The following is a 20,537-nucleotide window of genomic DNA, read 5'->3' as shown; positions in this document are numbered from 1 at the left end:
TGACACATAATCTTGACTGTGATACGTCCAAAAAGTTTCCAAACAGGTTGCTGTGACCTTGCTTGACCTTTCCTGGTCTTAACAAGACATACATTAAAACCTGCAGAATAATGTATGGACACTGTTAAGGAAATTGGCAACACTGATCTCTATTATGTGTTAGCCGTTATGACCAAAAAGAGCAGTTTATGACTATTTTGGAAGTCTCAAACCAGACATAACTTATGGAGCCAAATATGAATTAATTTGTGAATAGTAGATACACCTTCTCAAAATACTGTAAAAGCAGCTGTTATTGGAAAGAGTAAGCTTTCACAGGCTAATTCCTGCTGATGCACTGGGGTCTTAACCTACTGATCCAACTTCACTGATGATCATCAAGTAGATGTTAAATGTAAGTGTTTTAAATTTGTCTGAAACTTTTATAAAGTTGTTACATAGAGTTATGTAAGACTCCATCACTTCATTAAAGTGGTGTATGGGTAATATGACCTGCTCCTGGCACTAGTTTACCACCCACAATGGAACCTGCACATGCTGAACTAGTTTCTAAGAGTCAGATTATGAAGATGAAGAGCATGTTATCATTTCACAGTCAGTACAGAGGCACAGCAGTAAACCATGCCTATTACAGGTTAGGAGACAAACTCTGTAGTGTTCTATTAAAAGACATAGCAGCATAAGAAAAGGAGCCCCAGTCTGGCAAGCTGGGCATCATCCTGATAATAAGAAAAACCACAGAAGAAGCACGTTTTTGTCTCCTTGGCAGCAGCTGCAAGACATGAAATTAGAAATAATTTTTGGAAATGGTGCTGCAGCTGAACAGGACAGAGACTTTAAAGCGCTATAGTAAATATTGTGGGTAGCTGTCAGGTTTGCTTTTTCAGACCTCAAGAAATGAGCAGCTGAAAGAGAGGAGCAGCTTGAAGCAATCATAAAGAACACCATGGATAATAGAAAGATAAATTTCCAAGCGTCGGCTAGTTGACACATTACTGGAAAATAAGTGCGTCCTTGTCCACACGTCTTTGTTTTATTAAGATATGATTTCCAACTCAGTCATTACCTGAAAACATCAATAGCACGAACAAGAAAACTGCTGAACTTGCTGAACCAGCAGATGTGGCCTGTTATACAAATCTGTCTGTTGTCAAATCTGTAGATTAGACAGTGATGTTGTTAAACACCATCGGCTACAGCAATCTTTCCCCTTTAGATTATGACACCACGAATTAAGCAGAATGTCAGAAAAGCTGCATTTTGTTCAGCATTCAGTAACGTAGTTTTATCAAGTAGGATTTTTTTTTTTTATGTCTTTTAGCCAAAATAAGAAAATTTTCTGAATTCTCTAAAGGATGATGTGTATAAAGTTCACACTGTGGGTTCTTAAACCAGCAGTCAGCAGACAAACAACCACCTCTCCTCTCAATGAAACCTGAAATTTGTTAGATTGAGTTTGGAGTCAGTCACCTTTTATTATGCTTGTACATGTATAGAGGCTGAACAACAAACAGGTCTGAAATACTCAGCGAGCATATTTACGATGATCGCAGCCTGTCTTACCATTCCCCACTCAGCACCCCAGAGACCAATTAAAACAGCAGCCCCAGGTGCTTAATGGCTGCTGAACTCTGACCCTGGACTGAGGCTAATTGTAGTCTTGACCCGGTTCTCACACGGGCTAGATCTACAGCAAGGAATACTTTTATTGAGGCTCATGTCTGCACTGAAAAATTCGCATTAATGCGCATTAAAATAAGCAGTGGGATAAATCTCAAATGACAATTATAGAGACATTTTTCATGGTACTTTAAAGCTTACCTTGACAGTATGTGAGGTTAATCCTTTTGAAACCTTTGGAACATTCCACCTGTCCATTTGCAGTCACTGTATATGCTGCAAACAGAAAGAGACTTGATTTTAAAAGAAATATATAAAGACATTTTGTTCACATTCAGTTTTACTTGCATAATCACTTAGTGAGAGAAAATGTGGAGATAAATCATCGTGTCTTTTTAGTTCCCACTAAGTTAAAAGGAACAAATGACAGTGATGACAATCTCTGGATTTACACCATGGCCAGAACAAATGAGATTTTACCAAAATACACCATCGCTTTGAACTTGCTGCCACAATGATGAAGGGTTGAAAACAGAGGTGACGCATGCAAGAAACTACGGTCACAGCTTTGCCAGAAAAGCAAACACATCTCCTTTCCTGGCAGAGCGCTCTCGGAAAGGAACAAAAGTCACACTCTGTTTGTAACTAAAGCTCCAGCAAAACAGACTGTAGGCTGAAAGGAGCTCTGGTTGGATGTTGATGGCTAGCTGGGTGCCAGGCTGCAGGTAAACAGGACTACCAGGCACCAGGATCACATCTCTATAGCCCATCGCTCCGCTTCAGCCACCTACGCCACCACAGAGAAAGCAAACACAGACCTCGAACCTTAGTCATTTATTTTCCAAATTTGATACTGTATAGTCTGAGGTGCCACACCCAGCAGCCAGAAAAAAAGATTTCATCATTCTTCTATGTACAAGATGCCAACAGAAGAGTCCAGTAAACTCTTTGTGCCATCAATGCAAAACCAAGCGATCAGTCATGAGTTTGTGTCATTTTCCCAGGAGAGATTGGAATTTGCTACATAGAGGTTTTCTGGGAACGAGGTCCTGGAAGCAGAGTTATGCTTTGGTCCTGCTGTGACCCAGTGGACCAGGCAGGGTCAATGTACCTGGGGGTTGACAGAGCAGAAGTGGGTCAGCACGGAGGAGACAACTGAAAAAAGGGGGAACTGTGTCAAAGTGAATCCCCTGTTCCTGTCTGCCCACCTCCTCATCTTCCTCCACACCCCTCTAATCTCCCTCCCAGGCTTCTGAGTAATGAGCTGTTGTGGTAGGGTGGTGGGCACGCCCTCCCACAGCGATGGGATCAGGGAAAGTCTGGCCTGAGTGACAGCAGGGTGCACATGCCAAGGAAAGCACAGGGTGGAGGGGGTGGAGAGTAGTCTCAATAAAGCTTATTAGCAGGGAGGAGAGGGCCTCTGCACTTTAACATGAATCTTAGCAAATTAATCATGATTTTTTTTTAATTGTTGCTTCTTTTAAAACATTGGGTGAGAAAAAACTTAGATACTGCAAAAGTCTTACACAGCTTTGAAACCTAACTATCAAATAAGTATCATACTGATATTAAAGACTGATGAGTAAATTTGTTAGAATCATATACAGCAGGCAGATTTACAGTACTGTAGGTGAAGGTATAATCTCATTTGCACTAAAAATCTTATTGTCAGACTGTGAATGACTGAATGATCCTCAGATCTATAGGCATTTCGTAGACATTGACTTACACAGGCTGTGTAGCTCAATGTGCAAACTGTGCATTAGAAATACTGTAGACCCAGACTGGTCTGCATCCACTGAGGGTATAGACAGAAACTTCCACTCACTCTATTTAGCCCCGTTTCACAAAAGACTTTGTAACCCCTCACTAACTTATTGTCCGTCTCCATTCAATTGTGTTGGGCATTCCACTATTCAATAATGTGCTTGAATTTCCTGACCCGAAATTGTAATTCAAATTCCTTGGAGTGTCTTGATTGGTGGTGCTGTGCTAAATCAAATCTGAATAAACCCCTTAAGTCTCTTTTGAATATGAAAGTAAAATTTGCTCCACAAAGGGACCTGCTGAGGGTATTCAAATGAAAGGACAGCTTATGCAAAATGAGAGAGACACTAAAGAGAGAGGGAGGCAGGAGGCTGAGAACGGGAGAGAGTTTATAGTTAAATGGGTTTCTCGGCTGTACAGAAATATTTAATTGCTAATTTGATACAATCACTATGTGGACCATCCTGCCCAGGGCCCGTTCTTCTAAGACGACTTAGAGGTCTGGTCCATCAATCACAAGGCTCAGAGCCTTTCACCGGCTTCCCCTGGGACCTGCCTGGGCAGTTTCAGCTTTGGGCCTTAACTGGCTGAAAAAGCCTGAGAACGCTGGGGGCCACTCTATATGAAAACAACCAAAACACCATAGCCAAGTCGTCCTTAGGACCCTTTCCAGCAATTTACTTTCTGACATGCTGCCATGGGACAAACTGGTGCCGCCGAGAGAAAACCAGCAGCAAAAAGAGCTCTTTAATCACCATGCAGGGTTACGTGTCTTTTGAGGCTCTAAGATGGCAAGACATCTCTTCCTGGCCTTTGAGCCAATGCTTGATTGAAGCAAAAAGTTTAAATAGAAGTCATTTGCTTTTAAAACAGAATTCCTCCTTGACACACGCCACATTGGCCATTCTGGCACAGTCCATATTGCAGGCCCTGTTAACAGTGTCCCTCCTAGTGAAGGACAGGCTAATCAATTAGGTCAACACCCTCCTACTGATACAGACACAAGCACAAAACCAGTCCACAACGAGATATTTGCTCAACGATTAACAGCTTTAGCTGTGCACCTTCTATGATATTGCTTCGACACAACGATGCCACAGTCCAAATGAATCATCCGAAATACTTTGCTGAAGACATTATTCATTCTTCTGTATTTGTTTTGGTAAATCTTTACTTGAAACATCATTTTTTAATGTGCAGAAAAGTATGGGTTTTACATCTCTGTTTGTAGTTTGACAATTTATCTTAACGCCCTTCTCCAAGATGCTGATGGCAGTGTAACACGCATCAAACTCACATTTAAAACAGACCCACATTCCTCCATAATCTGAAATTCACTGTGCAATATTAACCCCCTGGGCTGCTTCCAAAACAAGGCATGCCACGGTACATTCCCAATAAAAATGTGCTTAACTTAGCTTGTATCTAATTAAAAAATGCAACACAATTTTCATATCCATCTCCCTCCAACTGGGATTTATTTCACATAGTGGTTAGAGCTGCTCAGTGCTGATTAGCCACACTGCTGCCCAGCTAATAGATTCCATCATTCTAGCTGTGAAGGGATAACATTAAGTCAACATCAATGAATCAAATGCTGTCAAAAAGATGTGACATCTCTATGTAATCACCATGAGAAGCTGCAGTGGAGCTATTCCAATGCATCTGTTCTCTCGCAGTCTACTTTGAAAGCAAAGTCACAGCTCTGCATCTCTGGTTTTTGTTGGTCATTAACAAGTGTTCATGTTTGATCAGTGCTAATAAAAAGCAATAAGCAAAAGCTTTTGGCCCATCTATGGATGTCAGATTAAATAGACGGGAGATTTGGGAGACAGAAGAGTTCATGTGGGAAGATCTGGAAGACATGGAGCTCTGTGGGCCCCCTCCTTCCTTGCCTCATCTGACTTTATTGATGCAAACCTCATGAAGAATAGTGTCTTTATTGCAGAATGAAGGGGGAGGTGTGTGTGTGGGGGGGGGGGGGGGGGGGGGGCAAACAGGCAAACAACTCCTACAGTAAAAGACTGCACGAGGGCAGTGACATCATGATGACCTTCATGACCCAGGGAACTACAGTTACAGGAAGGCAATGCTCCTGTGGGTGTGGCGATACTTTAGGCCCTGGGGAGCCAGGCTCTGGCTCCCAGAATCACAGACAGGAGAGTCAGTCACGGAGAGGGAGGTTGCACAGCCCAGCAATGACAAATGGGGAGACAAACAGCTTATGGATCTCCATTAGTTGTGAAACTCACAATTATAGTCATGCCAATACTGCAGTACAGGTCAGACATAGGCCACAGCAAATGGCCTTCAGTTGGCTTAGACAACCTCGGATTTTTTTACTGATATAAATCTATCCTTAAGTCATCCCCAGAGTTATACAAACATCAGTGCTCTTTCCTTTTTAAGGATAAAATACATCTCAATAATGCAGTGGATTCAGTTTTTGCTGTGTGCTTTGTATGGGAGGAAACTAAATTGCCTTCTGCTCTATTTACCTTTTCCCAATCTCCCTTGACTCAAAAATTCACTGGTTAGCTCTCATAGTCGATGACAGTTTTGACCACATATGCATCAGTCTCTATCAGAATTTACAACCCTACATAGAACTAGTTGAGGGCAGATTTTTTTTTTTCACTCCACCTCATCATCAGAACCAGAGAGACAGAGCTGACTATAGCCTGTTTTGGTTGATCTGGATCTCATTATGGGCCAGGAATTCTCAGCATGTTACTTGTAAAGGCACTGGCTCCTAAAGGCTTCGGCTCCCACTGAGATGGGACACACTGGCATGCGTGCCTCCATTAACATCAGCCCTCATTCGCATACAAACACACACACGCACGTACAACACACACAGACACCCACCCACACACACACACACACACACACACACACACATAAATACAAACACATATACATGTAACCTCCTCCCTTATTTTAAAAATGCATATGCATTCAAAAATTTACCACAGAAACACATCCAGACTGCAACAACAGCAGCAATATATCATAAATCTGTATCAGTATATCCAGTGAATCGTGTCTGCAACAGAAACCATTAAACTGTGGTCATGCTGTCATCTTCTATTAATGTAATTAAAAAATGAATTAGGAATGCTTGCCCTTGGTCAACAGTGCATTTTGCATCTAGCCATAAAGTGACCAATAGAAACGGTATACCCATAAATACAAACAGGGCTTTCATCATCATTATCACATAGCTACTGGATGGCACTGTGGGGCTATGGTTAGCACTGTCACCTCGCAGCAGGAAGGTTCTGGGTTTGTATCCTGTTTGACCCCTGGGCCTTTCTGTGTAGGGTTTACATGCTCTTCCCAATCTGGAAGTCTTTGGTCATTGTGGTTAAACTAATTGGTGACTCTAACGTGCCAATAGGTGTGAATTTCAGTGTGAGTGTTTGTATCTATGTCTCAGGTCTGTGATGGACTGATGATCTGGTCAGGGTGTACCCCGCCTCTTGCCCGATGTCAGCTGACAGATTGACTCAGCCTCCCAGTGACCTTGGGAGGATAAGCAGTAGATAAAGGATAGATGAAGATAGTTATCACAAGAGACACAGAGGACAAAGCTATATGCCTTTTCCCTCACTGCGTACTGACAACCGACTAGTCACTATGAAATGGATAGAAAAGTATAATTTGCCTCCAGGTTGTATTTCATTCCTGTCAAACACGTAAGACAGTGTATGTTTGGGCCAGTAAGAGAGGAATGCAGATGTAGAAAGATGTAGCCAAGTGTCTAAACTGAGAACAATAACACTCTGAAGGAATTCAAAGCATTTCTCTTATTAAAGCCTCCTTCAATGCTTCTGGGACAAACTACATGACTTCATTTTTTCCTCTTTCATAATCTCTGTATCCTTTCTTCCCTCCCTGCATGTGGCCTGAGAGCCAGGAATATAGTACGCTGAACCCCAAAACAACAACAACGAGTGAACTGGGTATTCACTCTGTTTCCCCTCAAAACTTCAAAGGAAGGAGCAGAGGACAACATCTGGGAGCCAAAAGAGATCGTGCTGAAGACTTAGGAAGAGCAGGAATCTGGCATGCCGAGGGAGATGGAGAGTAGAAGAGAAAAGAATGGATTGGCATTTATGATAGATGGAGGAGACAGAGAGGGATGGTGTCTGCTTCTCATTAAGGTCCAGTCAGACATTAAACAAGGTATGAGGAATTTGACAGCCAACTGACATCTGAGGGTTGTGGCTGTAATATGATAAAGAGTGCTGGGAAATAATAAAATAAGTGTCCCCATGTGCCACCATACCATAGCTGCTTCCCATGAGGATTTAACAGGAAGTCCTGAACCAGCACGGTAATGTGACCATACCCTCTAGATAATAAACAGAGATGTCAGGCTGAGTGGGAGTCTCTGAAGGGTGTCACCACCCACAGTGTCTGCCAGCGTACAACCACGCTGCTGCTGCTGCTTCTGCGTCTGAAAAACCTACTGCAGCTGAGGTCAGGTTGATTATTTCCTCAATCTTTCAAAGCTGCACTGATTTGTTCCGGCCGCAGGGTGGGTGGCACTCCTGGTAGGCTCTCATCTTCACGCTAAATGTGTTTTCATTTGCCTTCTCGTTCTGGTTTTATAGACATGAAAACAGCTTCGGTTTTACAACTGGGTGCATGAGCGAGTCACGCAGCCCTCTCAAAGGAGTTTAGGAACTTAATGAAGACTGCAATGTGCTAATCATCATTTAGGTCTGTGATAAACACAGTAAAAATCCACCACTGTTAAGGAATATAGCAGGCAGCACTGACTAAACCTCTCACTATGCAACACTGTGAGTCTGTAGCAGCGTCTTGTTTTTATGAACCAATGTAACACAACAAAAATAAGAAAACCGACATATTAACCACATAGTAGAAAAAAGAAAACAGAATTAGACCAGATTAGAAGTAGATTAAATTTAAGGATGTAATGGAACAGAGCAGAACAAAAAATGCTCTCAGATCTGGTGACTTTGGTCAGGAGGGCTTACCTGGTTTGACTGGACATTTTTGGCACTTGTTTAGACCCCAGGAAGCGCCCACACTTCCACAGCAATCATCCTGTTTGGTCAGGCCTGGCAGAGGCTTGCCACACTAGGGAAGCACACATCTGTGTTAAATCTAAGAAACACACTTTTAAAAAAATGAGTGTTACATGCTTGTGCATTGTGTGCTAGATTCTGTGTAAACGTGTGTGTGCTGGAAAATGCAGAATTCAAAAGTATGTTTGTGCCAGACTGTGTACCTGTATTCAAGGACTGAGTGAACTGGACACATCTGAGACTACTTAGCTCACAGAGGACAAATACCCTGAGTCTCAGGAACAACTATGAACCTGTTGGCTTGCCTTATTAGGGTACTTGGCTAATTGTGAAGAGAGATCCTATCAGACCTTATTGGATTTTTGGCCAATAGAAAATAAAGGGACATTCTCCTGGAGAACTGGCATATTGGCAAGAGAGAAGGGAAAACTGCAAAATAAAGCTCTTGTTTTGTCCTCCTCCTCTACCGGGATACTCAAAAAATCACTTTGACTCGAAGGTTTTATTTCAAGCTCTGTCTCTATGAAACCATAGTAGAAGAAATAGGAGCTGCAGTTTAGTGCAAACAAACTTGTTCAAATGAATAATGTTGGCAAAAACAACTGCAATCCTAAAGGCTAAGAGTCAAACATAACACCTTCTCACAGCCACGCACACAGATGTGGCCTTATATTTGCCAAGGCCACGCACTGTCACTTAAGTCCGTCCTTCTCCTAACTTTTTTTTTTCTTCCGATACATCTGTTGTGACATCCATACATTATCCAGACAGTCTGCTGTACACGCCACACTGTATGCATGGACCATGAAGAGTTTCTCCATTTGAGTCACAAAGAGCATCACATGGGCTGGAGCTCAACCTTTGTCTTCTAAATTGCATCCTAACTCATAACATGCCTTTGCTGGGGAACCGGTGGAACATGAGATGACCAGTGTGGTCAGAGCTCATAAATTCTCGACTTTACATAAATCATAGCCTCGGGCCCACATCCTGTTTGAGACAGAGAAGGTGAGAGAATGTGAACATAATGGTACCTGTGGTAAAACAACACTTTCTGCCTCCGGTTTTAACTCTTATGATGAATCAGAACATAATAGGTGGCTTAGATCAGCTAAAAGTGCTTTAATGTCTTATCATAATACCTGTCCATCAACTGTTTCTTGAAAGCATCTTCCCACATGTCCGTTCTGATGGTGCTGTGGTCTGGCATGGCCATGGCCATGGCCATGACCATGACCATGACCATTTCCATTTGTGTGTGGGTGCCTGGTGCTGTGTTCATGTCCATTCCCAGGTTGGGAGCGCTGCTGCACAGAGTGAGCCCCATCTGTGGTAGCCGGTCTCTGTCCATGCTGGACCCGGGCTACCTGGTGTATCTGGACCTCAGCCTCTGGAGGGTGCTGAATGTGAACATTCACCAAGGATGGGTGGAGAGACACTATAAAGAAGAGACACATAATGTAACACACCTTTAGAGTCTCAGTTGAGAATGAAATTATCTATACTGCAGTTTGAAAGCTATCAGCTAACATACTGTGCAAGCTTGTTTAACACACACTTAGCTTGCTTCATCACCAAGTTATGAGATATGCATGGGGAATTTCCAGCAGCGGATATGACATTAAGATACAACACTCGAAAACAACAACAACAAATAAAGTTTTGGGTTCTCTGGTTGAAAGCAAATCATCTTAAAGACCAAAAACAGATCTGGTGAGGAGCTGAGAAGATGTTGCAATACGCAGAATGAGCTCTTTTGTACTTCTGACAGAGGGGAAGCATCTATCTTCAGTGAGCGCCAGGGATTTTTTAAACTTTTTTTCCCAGAATCCACTCTCATAAATCACAGTCCCCACAAGGAGAAGTAGACCTTATCAAAAATCCTTGACATGAAACTGCTTCTGGGCATTTACAAAGCATGCAGAAAGAAAGGCTCATTTATTTGTTGTCAAATCACAATGCAAACACTGGACCCACGTTATTTAATTATGATTATTCATTCATATTCATTTTATTCAAAATGGAAGAACATTTCTAATAGAAATTAAATTATCTAAGATGGGGCTTTTTATACAGTAGCTTCATGATGGTGCTCTGCTCTGTTTCTAATATCGACAAAACAGAAGCATTGTATGAACAATATGAGGACTTCCACTGAGTCATTCATTACTTATTCTGCTTAAAATAGAGTCTGGCCTCCACTGCTGGCCCTCAAAGGCAGAGTGCTACACAGTAAACAGTGTTGAACATTGAGGAGTAGACTCTGCATTAACAAAAGGGAGAGTAGAGCACTTGGCAAAAAATAAAGGCCTTCAGATGTCAACATTTGAAACAGTGAGATTTCATAGGAATTAAGCTGACCAGGAGCAAGCCAACTGGACAGTTCTGACAGTGCTGTGTTGCTCTATTCACTGAGGGGATGTAAACTGCACAGTAAAGAGGCAAAAGCTAATGAGACTGACTCGGACTCACATGTAAACTCAGCAGCTACAGTAGTCAACTATCCATACAAGTGGTCGTTATACTGTAGGTGTCTCAATTCAGGGGCTGCATCCTTTAAAGGCTGCATTTGAAGGCCAGCTGTATCAAAATATCATAACAAGGCTGTTCCATTTTGAAGACTCCTTCAAATGTGTCCAGTAAATGTCTCAATAAATGTCCTCTTTTCCCAGGCAACAAAGGTTTCAACTGTTTGATCCTTCACAGTCCAACTTACCCCAATATTTTTTGCGCACTGGTGACATAAAGAGAATATAGCGGTCACAACTGCTGAATCATAGTACCTCTGATTTCACTTTCCTACACAAGAGTAAGTAATGATTTCAGCCAATTCGAATTATAAAAATACAAATGTTTAAAAACAAGAGGCCTTAAGATGAAGCATCTCATTTTCCTCCAGCTTTATATAAAACAGACAAAAAAAAAAACAAAAATCCAAATTTCTAGCTCCACCATTAGGGACAAATTTTCCTAATAGCGTTGTCCAACTCTGGTCCAACTGGAGCTGTAAAGGATGCAAGGCAGCAGGTGCAGCACTTCTTGATTCAACTGTTGGGGCAGAAACAGTTGGTGATGCAAACAGAAAGTCTTTCATAGACTTGGCCGCCTCATTTCGGTTCAGCCCATAACTCTGTCTATGTGGTGTACAATGGCTATGAAGGTCATTTGTAGACGGTGTCCTTTGAAGGACGTGACCCATGAACTGAGACACACTGAACACCCCCAAGCTTATAGAACCGCATGTTTTGGGATAGATACATTTCACTTATCCACTTTGTGGTTTGACCAGACCTGAAATACAGACAGGGCCCATGGTGGGACGAAAAAAGCTGCCTCCCATAGGTCAGTGTGCTTAGTGATTACCTTGCTGATTGGACAATGGTAGTGTGTACATGGAGTGGGAGGGAGATTTTGATCCCTGGAGGCTGGCATCCTTGTGGCTGTTATGGGTCGGTCTGGTGGAAGGTGGGGCTGGAAGGTGGCAAAACTTTCCTGTTGAGTTTGATGGACACCAGCACTGATCCCTGCCAATGCATCGACCTCCATTAAGACAGGGGATCTGACAGAAGTCTGCAGGGAAGAAGAAGGAGAAAGAAAGGGATGGGTGTGCCAGGGTTAAGAAGAAGAAGATAAGGAGGTTATAAGTAGTGAGAGATTTGTTAGCAAATACAGCACGCCACATTTAATTGCAAATATTTATACATTCTCATACACAAGGTTCTAGTAATAAAAAACAGAAGGTGTAGTCCTAATAGGAAGAGCATGTGCAGAGGTTCCATGTGGACAAGGTTTGTTTGCAAATGGTTAGCAATGGTAATGCTGTTCTCTGTTTTGGCACTGACAGACACCTCAATCCACATGTCGTTTATAGAGTTTCAGCTTTGTTCTGAAGGCAGAGACATGGCACTGCCCGTCACGCTGCACTTCCCACACTGGCATGTTTTTGCATCACATCAATAATTACACACTCCTGTGCAGGGTGATGAGTGCAGGGAGCGCAGGGATATTTCTATGGAACACTTGCTTGGATGAAAATGAAATGAGAAATTATCAAGCTATCAAATCTTGTACAGAATTTCAAAGCAGGTCAACTGCCTCATAACTAAGTAACCCCAAAAGCGTCTGATGTGCAGTTTGCAATTTACAGTGGGAAGAAACAGAAGAAAGGTTGGCACTGGCCAGATGGTGTTTGACAGTACTGCTTTCACAGCCTTTTCATTGGCTGTATGCTTTGGCATGTGGGATGGTTGCCAGCTCCATGCACTACATACCTGGGACTGCTCCCATCTACAGGTTCACACCTCTCGTAACTCAAAACATCAAAGACTATCGAATAAAAAAATAAAAAATCTATCCAAACCGTGACGAAGAAGAAAAGAACCATTCTGGGGCACCAAAGGTGTAAAAGTGAAGCACTATGGCTCAGGATTATCACACACCTCAAATATGAGGCCTGTTTTACAAGACAGCTGGAGCGAATAATGACCCACATATTACAAGATGAAAGAGGACGGTAGTGATGGGAACATGCTGTGAGCTGCATCCTCTCTGTCTCATTGAGACAGACAGAAACACACCAACAGGGTGCAAACAGGGAATACTGGACAGTCTTGATGGCATGTAGGGAATGTCATCCAGCATTAACAACAGTGAGCCTAAGAAGGAGGGAAGGATGGAATAAGTATAGGGAATGAAAAGAATTAGGAGAGGACAATGTTAATGGGATAGATTGAAAACAGAAAAGAAAAAAAGGGGTAAAAAAAAGCTGTGGAAAGAAAGACAAGGAAACTAAGAGGGTTTGGACACCAAACCCAGACAGGAAGACCTCCTGCAATTAGACATTTTGGCAAAATTATCAGCTCAAGGAGGCTATTAAATCCTCTCAACGTGGGATGCAGGTTTGCACTGGTCTGTGTCAGGCAGGTCCCACCCCAGCATGGGGCAGGAACTATTCTTAGACAACAGCATACTGTCAACTCTGCACACCACGCTCCCTGTCTGTCCATTTAACAACCTCCAACAACCAAAAAAAAAAAAAAAAAAACAACACACACACACTTCTCACTCAATAAACAGACTGTCCAATACTGTGCTTTAAAGCAAGTGTTGTACACAGAGTGCGTATCAAGGGAGCCTGTTATAATTATCCAGCCAGATTTTACTGCACAGTGCCGGGAACATAACAACAGCATGAGATAACTGTTTGCCGTCCACTTGACATTCCTCGAAGAACACGCACAACCAACCAATAACAGGATGCAAGCTTAAATGCATCGTCTTTTTTAACACATCTCTTTAACACATGCTTTTATAAAATGAATTGAGATTTCTCGATAATAAAAACACGGCATAAAAATAAACCACTACTCAGGAAGAAGTGAAGGTGCCAGGAATGTAATCTTGTGGAAGACCTCTGCCAGGACGCTGAAGTGTTTGGACTATCCGCACCATGATCCAAGACCCCATTAATGGGCACATAAATCAGCAACATCAACCTGTTTATATATTCATAAGGCAGTCAGGTCATCCCCATGGTGCCTAGTTTACTGTGAAGGTTGGCTGCATGTTTCAGAGAGCTATGACTCGAGAGGAGTTGCATATGTGTGTGTGTGATATGTGCAGCCTTCACCTTTAATGCATAACTGGTACTTAGTCCGAGCATAAGTTGGACCCTAATAACTGATGAACAAACTAAGAAACATGCAGAGGTAAGACCTGCCCCCTGGCATTCAATGGCACCCCTCACCCCTCACCCCTGGACACTCCTGTGTGCATTTGGAGCAAAGCCCTCGGATAAATGGCAGGTTTAATGTAATCCTTATAAAATCCTGTTCATGCTGCTACTCTTTCTCTCTTTCTTCCTCTCCCTCTCCTCTTTCAGTTGTTCAAGCTTTCCCAGGGAGCATGTTAAATAGTTAACGGCAGGACCAACCGCGAGGTGTAAACCGCAAAGAGATGGGGCTAAGTGCTGGGAGCGTGGGACCACCAGCTTCATGTGTGTGTGTGCGAGGAAAGATTAGTCCCCTTTTACAGAGCCCGCTTTTAATCTGCTCAGTCCCCGTCTCTCCTGCTTTCTCCGTCTCTCTTTGCCAGTGAGAGTTTTTAGCACAGCTCTTAGTTTTAATCTCCACCACTCTCCCTCCTCTCTGAGCTTGGTATTCAGCAGAGACAGCATGCCACTGGGAACCCATTTTGTCAAATTCACCCCATAAAAAAGAAATGGAAAAATAGGATGGAGACAGGGAACCTGTGTGAGAATTAGAAAGTAAGCAAGAAAGACATTAAGAGAGAAGAAAAGAGAAATGAATGGAGAAGAAGTTGAGAGAAGAGCCAAGCACCCAAAATGATCAGTGTTAATAACAGGCCTGGAGTTGACACTCACAGAGTCTGAAGCCCTGGTTCTTTGACTGCTGCTGCTGCTGCTGCTGCTGCTGCTGCTGTTGCGAGGTCTCGCTGTAGACCGTGGTGACGTCTCCCTTCTCACAGCTGTTGTAGCAGTGCCCACCGCTACACACCCTGCGGCACAGCATGGGCGTGAAGACGATCTTAATGCGGTCCAGGTTTGAGGTGAGGTTGGTCCCTGGAAAACACACACACACCTGGTTGAGAAAGAGCAGCAGCAGAGTCGGGCTGGAGACGAGCTGCATCCTTCCTGCTTCAGCCTCACTGTGACACACTCCCTGTCTGGGCAAAGGGAGGTTTATAAGTGTGCGAGGGTGTGTACTGACGGCTGGCCAGTGGCATGCTCCAGCTGAACGAGCGATGTGCCACAAATGGGGGAGAGAATTCTATTAGATATTGGCCTAGCTTCCAAGCCCTTTATCTTTGAGAGAAGGTGTTTTGGGATGTGTGTCTGAGTAAAGGAGACAAAGAAAGTGTGAGTGCACGTGAACATTGTGTAATCGTGGGAAGCTGTTCAACAGCCGTTGCCCTGGTAGAGGGCTAAAAAACAAGAGAGGCTTTAACTGCCAGACAGCTGTGAACACTGGACAGTTCATTGGAGAACGATGAAGTAGTGAAAGGAGAATAAAAATTTGGGAAAGAACAGATTATGCTTCACTTTGTTGTGGGTAGAGGCGTCGGGGTTCAGTGCCTGTCATGGCAAGGTGAAAGTCCAGATTCCCAAATATATCAAACTATGTAACTGTGCAGACAGGAACACACACTGCTCATAGTTCAGCAAATGTGTGGACCAGCAGCAGACACAGACATGCTCACAGACCTCATACAGCTTCTTATATCAAATGTCTGTTGGTTTGGTGTGATTAAAACCACAGAGGGTGTGGGACGGGTGGACAGTGGGAGAAGAGAAGTTCTGCCAACTTTCTTCCTTGTGGTTAATGTTCCATTCAGTGATGACACCAGAGGATGTGTGTGTATGTATGACAGCCTCTGTGAACTGAGCCAAACTAGGCTGTGTTTGTTTTGATGTGGCTAGGGAGAGTGGAAATTTTAAGTGCACATGTAACATCAGAGCAGATACATATTTTATGATATTCATTTCACAGTGTGCAATAGATTTGTTTAGTCTTTTTGTCCTTACCTGTTGGTAATAATGCATTGTTGAACTGTCCATGCAGCTGGCTGTCACTGGTAGGCCTGTGAGTGTTGGAGTGCCCATTGCTTTGTCCATTTCTGTTTCCATGCCAGTTCCTGTTGGCGTAGCCGTTGCCACTGGGTAGAGCGTTGGAAGTGATAGGCCCTGAGGATGATGGATAACGTTTTACGGTGCGGGAGGTCCCAGTCTGCTGAGGGGAGGAGTCAGGGGGTCCCCGTCTCATTTGGGTCCTGTTAGTGATGTCATCACAAGACCATAAAAATATGATCTCAGACAAAATCTCATGCGCAACACATGTACAGTTTGTACACTTACAAAGACACACCTATCAGAAATGTATGTGCATGACCGTGAAATCCATTTACTCAGGGTCAACATGTGCAGCAGAAAATAATATTCATAGAGATTAACATGCTGTCTTAGGTCATGGCTTTACTTAATTGATTTTATAGATGAGAAACAATGATTTGGAAATCCTTTTGATTAAATTAATACTACCATATCATTCTTTAAGCACATAGGGTTCTCAACTAACATCTGATATAAGTCAATAAGCCATCACCCATGCTAATTAATGAAAGATTTTGTTTGACATTAAAGACATTTCCCAAGAGATGAATTTTCATCACTAATTAACAAAAAATAAAATACAGGCAACCAAAAGGAAACAGGTTTTCAGGCCCCAGTTTGTTTGCAAGTGCATCTGTGTGTGGCTGGTCTGCTCGCCCTGGAGAAACAGATGTGATTACAGACATTAGCTCTTTCCATCAGGACTACAAAACCTTTCCATCACCCACTGCGTCTGCTTGACTAGATAATGAACTCTCTGTTCTGTTTGACTGTGGCCAACCAGAAAGCAACATCCTGAGTGCTGGAGGAAGTATCAAAATGAGGGTCGAAGAACAAAGCATAACCAGGTCTGCAAGGGGCAATTTCTTTTTTTTTTTTTTTTTTTTTTTACTAGTGAGCATTTGATTTGGGTCAATTACTGAGGCAATGTTGCACGACCTGGAAGCTGAGCTCATGTGAGGGACCTGGAGGAGGCGCGTGCCTCTCAGACAGGCAGGCCTACCTTGGCTCTGCGCTTCTAGCAAAGTACAAGAAGTGCTGGGATTCAGCCCTGCAAAAAAAAAAAAACCATCTGGATCCCACTGATCTGCCCTGACAGACAGTCAGCAGAGCAAGACAAAGATGAACCATGCCAGATAGATCAGAGGAACAGCTCTACAAAACACACCTGTGGCCCTGTAACGTAAGTGAGGCTGTAATCAAGCCCCAGATGATGACATAAAGCATGCATTAACATTTCTTACATGTGCTGTTTTAGCCACACATCACGTATTTACAGACTGAATAAGCTCTATCGACCCAGAGAGACACAGCAATCGTCAAATAAACAAACACACACGTGCAAGCTACACAAAAATGCATACATGTACGCACACTTGGGAACACAAAAACACACAAACACCCTGTCCCAGCTGTGCAAGATGTAGCACAAGCCTCTGCACGTTTCTTTATTCACAGAGTACACACAACATTCCTGCTGCCAAGGGGAAGAGGACACTAAATGAGAAGGGAGACAAACATTTGATAATGGTTTCTCACGTCATTCTTTTCTGAAGGCAGGCAGCACCCACAGCAGACAGTGGCTGACCCAGATCCTGAATCTCAGGGCGGGTCCTAGGGATAGAGTGAGTAAAATGGAAACAAGAGGTGCTAGTGTCAAGGTGCTAAGGATGGACAGTATTTGGCTAACCCAGCAACACTGTCCTCTCCAAATTATGATTGGGTTTTTCCATCGCTAACACTAACACCTGCCCTCAAGCATCCTGCCTCACTTCCTAGGCTTAGCCAGATGTTGCTCTTTCTGGTTCTCTCACTGTCAATGGCAAAACAGCTTCCTCTCACCATGAGCTCTTTGTCTGCAGATTAGAGGGGCAGTGAGGGCAAGCACAACTCACTATGCATGATTGATGTCATCCTGAGGAACTTCAATGGCCTACGCAATCCAAGGAGCAACCATACCCTGGCTTGTGTGGATGACATGAAAATAATGTTGAAGATATCTGCCAAGACTACATCGAACATGGTTGGAATAGACAGATGGAAAAAATGTTTTGGGTATCAAATTATGGTCACGCATTTTTAATTAAATCACTGATGGTGCTGATAAATGCAGCTGCTGAATGAGCATGTGGTAGAAAGACACAAATTAGACAAAAATGATTAGAAAATGTTTTTCTTTCACTGTGAACAGAAAGCTTATATGATAAAAATTTGACTGGTCCTTATCACAGCAGTTACCCTCAGATTCTCTTCCCATCAGCATTTTAGTGTCTATCAGCTCACTGTTTTGCACTTTGTAGTTAAGGATCTTGCTCAAAGGTAATCAGTTTTTCTTTTACTCGTCCCACACATATTTAGTCATGCAGGTCCAATGAGTAAATGATCTTCGAGGCACAAGCTTGTTTCTATAACCTTCAGGGCATCAATGAGTAGCTAAAGGACTTTGTGCACTGGTGAATGCAGAACCATCTCCAGATCAACGCAGATAGAACTCCTTGTAAGTACCTGGGTGTTCACAATAGCTGGACTGGTCAGCTGAGGCTCTTTATAAGAAAGTTCAGAGCAGGCTCTACCTGCTGAGGAGACTGAGGTCATTTGGAGAACAGGGGACAATCCTGAAGACCTTTTTGACACAGTGGTGGCATCAGCCGTTTTCTATGGAGTGGTCTGCTGGGGCAGCAGCATCTCACCTGCAGACTGTGACTTATTTTATCTTTTGTACTAAACAGGGAATCATTTCTAGGAGCTACCCTGCGTAAAGGACCCAAGACCTACGGACGTTTAAGGCCGTTTTTCTGTTCAAATTCACACCAGCAGTAGGAATGTTATAGTGACCTAAGCCAGCTGATGGTTGGTATAGTGATGTTTTGCATTACATTCAAAAACTATGGACGAGCTGGAGCCAGGACCTGGTTGAGAATAAAGACTAGAAATGGGGAAAGAGCTTGAGATAGTTCCAATTTCAAATTTACATTTGCCACAATCTCTAAATCTAACTAATCAACACTTATAATCTCTAATTTGTATATAAAGACAAATGTGCAAAGCATATTTTGTGGTTTTAGGGAGACTTGTCTGCTCTTCACTTCTGTGCTGTGTCTAGGGTTATAGGATGTATTGCCCTCACTGTGACCTTCAGTCTCTGGGAAGCCAGAAATCATATGGTTGAACTGTGGAGAAAGCCAGGATAGCTCTATACTAATCTAAGCTAAGATAATCACTCCCTGGCTCGAGCTCCAACAAATGACATAGTATAATTTTTCAGATGTAGTTCTTGGAAATAAAGTGAATAAGTGTATTTCCAAAAATGTTGGAGAATTCCTTTAATTAAATACACTCGTGATGGCCATGTAACACACATGATGCTGAAAATCATAAGGCTAATCAAGGTTTTATTATGTAGAGACTTTGATCACATTAACAAGATTCACTTGCATACAGTGTGTGGCTCAACAGGGTTTAGTACCTGACATGTATTATTTCATGCTCAGAACATGTGGTCAAGTAATTATATTCAAAGAAAAACAATTCTTATTTGCTGAAAAATCTCAGTCCAAACACTTGATCAAAGCATCAGTTTATGGTTGATAGCAAAGGAGGCCTCCAACTAAGACATAAATCCATTGGCGATGTCCATTTTCACTCACTATTATTCATTTCACATGTATGGAGAGCAATTAGAACTCAACCTCATCACATTTGAGGAAATTACAAATCACAGTGATAGCCAAGAATCTACAGTGTGCATGAAACGTCCAATGCACTGCAAAAGTATTACTTGGCACTCGATTGCTACGTATCTTTTGAACTCATTTGTTCAGCATTGCAACATGAGAATACTAGCTCTCATGAAGGCATGACAGGCAGCATGAATGGCAGTTCCAGACGCGCCTCTTGACTCAGATGAGCTGGAGAGAAAGCAGTTTTGGAGCACAAACGGCACAGAGTCAAGAGCTTTGAAAGCACAAGCCAGGACCAAGAACTGGAGGACTGTCAAAAAGGCTACAAACCCTCTGATCTCTGAGCTTCTGCTGATGCTGTACACAAACCATGTTGTTAATAGAACCCAATGAATTACATGCGCCAAGCAAAATGCCAGGTGTTCTTTGAAGATTGCATGTGAGTGCATTGTGGGAAGGGTCGCTATGTGGCGAAATTTGGTTAGGTGGCTTTGTTTAAATGCCAAAAAACCCCCCCGAAGTGGCGGTTTGGAAAGCATTTCCCATCATCCTAGTGGTGAGTGTGTTGTTTCTGTAAGTTGCCTACTGGGAAACAGGAGCCTCTTAGACAGGCTGGGAAGTTCTGGATATATCTGATGATCCTATTCACCCGAAATATTCTCACACACACTCACACACACATACACACAATGACCCATATTCTCAGGAATTGTTTAGGTCTTAAACCATCTTTGTAGCCCACTAGGCCTGACAAGGCCAGAGCAATGTTTATGTGAAGCACTT

At 42.9% G+C, this 20,537-nt stretch overlaps 1 protein-coding gene across 1 annotated transcript in view; it reads right to left on the bottom strand.

Moving 5' to 3' along the window:
- The window catches only part of LOC113129783 (latent-transforming growth factor beta-binding protein 2), a 76,273-nt gene that overhangs the window by 31,356 nt on the left and 24,380 nt on the right, over positions 1-20,537 (bottom strand). The window contains exons 4-9 of the mRNA XM_026305896.2: positions 15,991-16,235; positions 14,830-15,027; positions 11,811-12,017; positions 9,590-9,885; positions 8,397-8,499; positions 1,822-1,896 (exon numbers count right to left, since the gene is read on the bottom strand). Coding sequence (XP_026161681.1) covers positions 1,822-1,896; positions 8,397-8,499; positions 9,590-9,885; positions 11,811-12,017; positions 14,830-15,027; positions 15,991-16,235 — 1,124 coding nt within the window. The remainder of the gene's footprint in view (positions 1-1,821; positions 1,897-8,396; positions 8,500-9,589; positions 9,886-11,810; positions 12,018-14,829; positions 15,028-15,990; positions 16,236-20,537) is intronic.

Source organism: Mastacembelus armatus, chromosome 22 (genome assembly GCF_900324485.2).
Source record: "Mastacembelus armatus chromosome 22, fMasArm1.2, whole genome shotgun sequence".
NCBI lineage: Eukaryota > Metazoa > Chordata > Actinopteri > Synbranchiformes > Mastacembelidae > Mastacembelus > Mastacembelus armatus.
The sequence above is the reverse complement of the archived record's forward strand: the minus strand, read 5'-3'. Positions and strand labels throughout refer to the sequence as shown.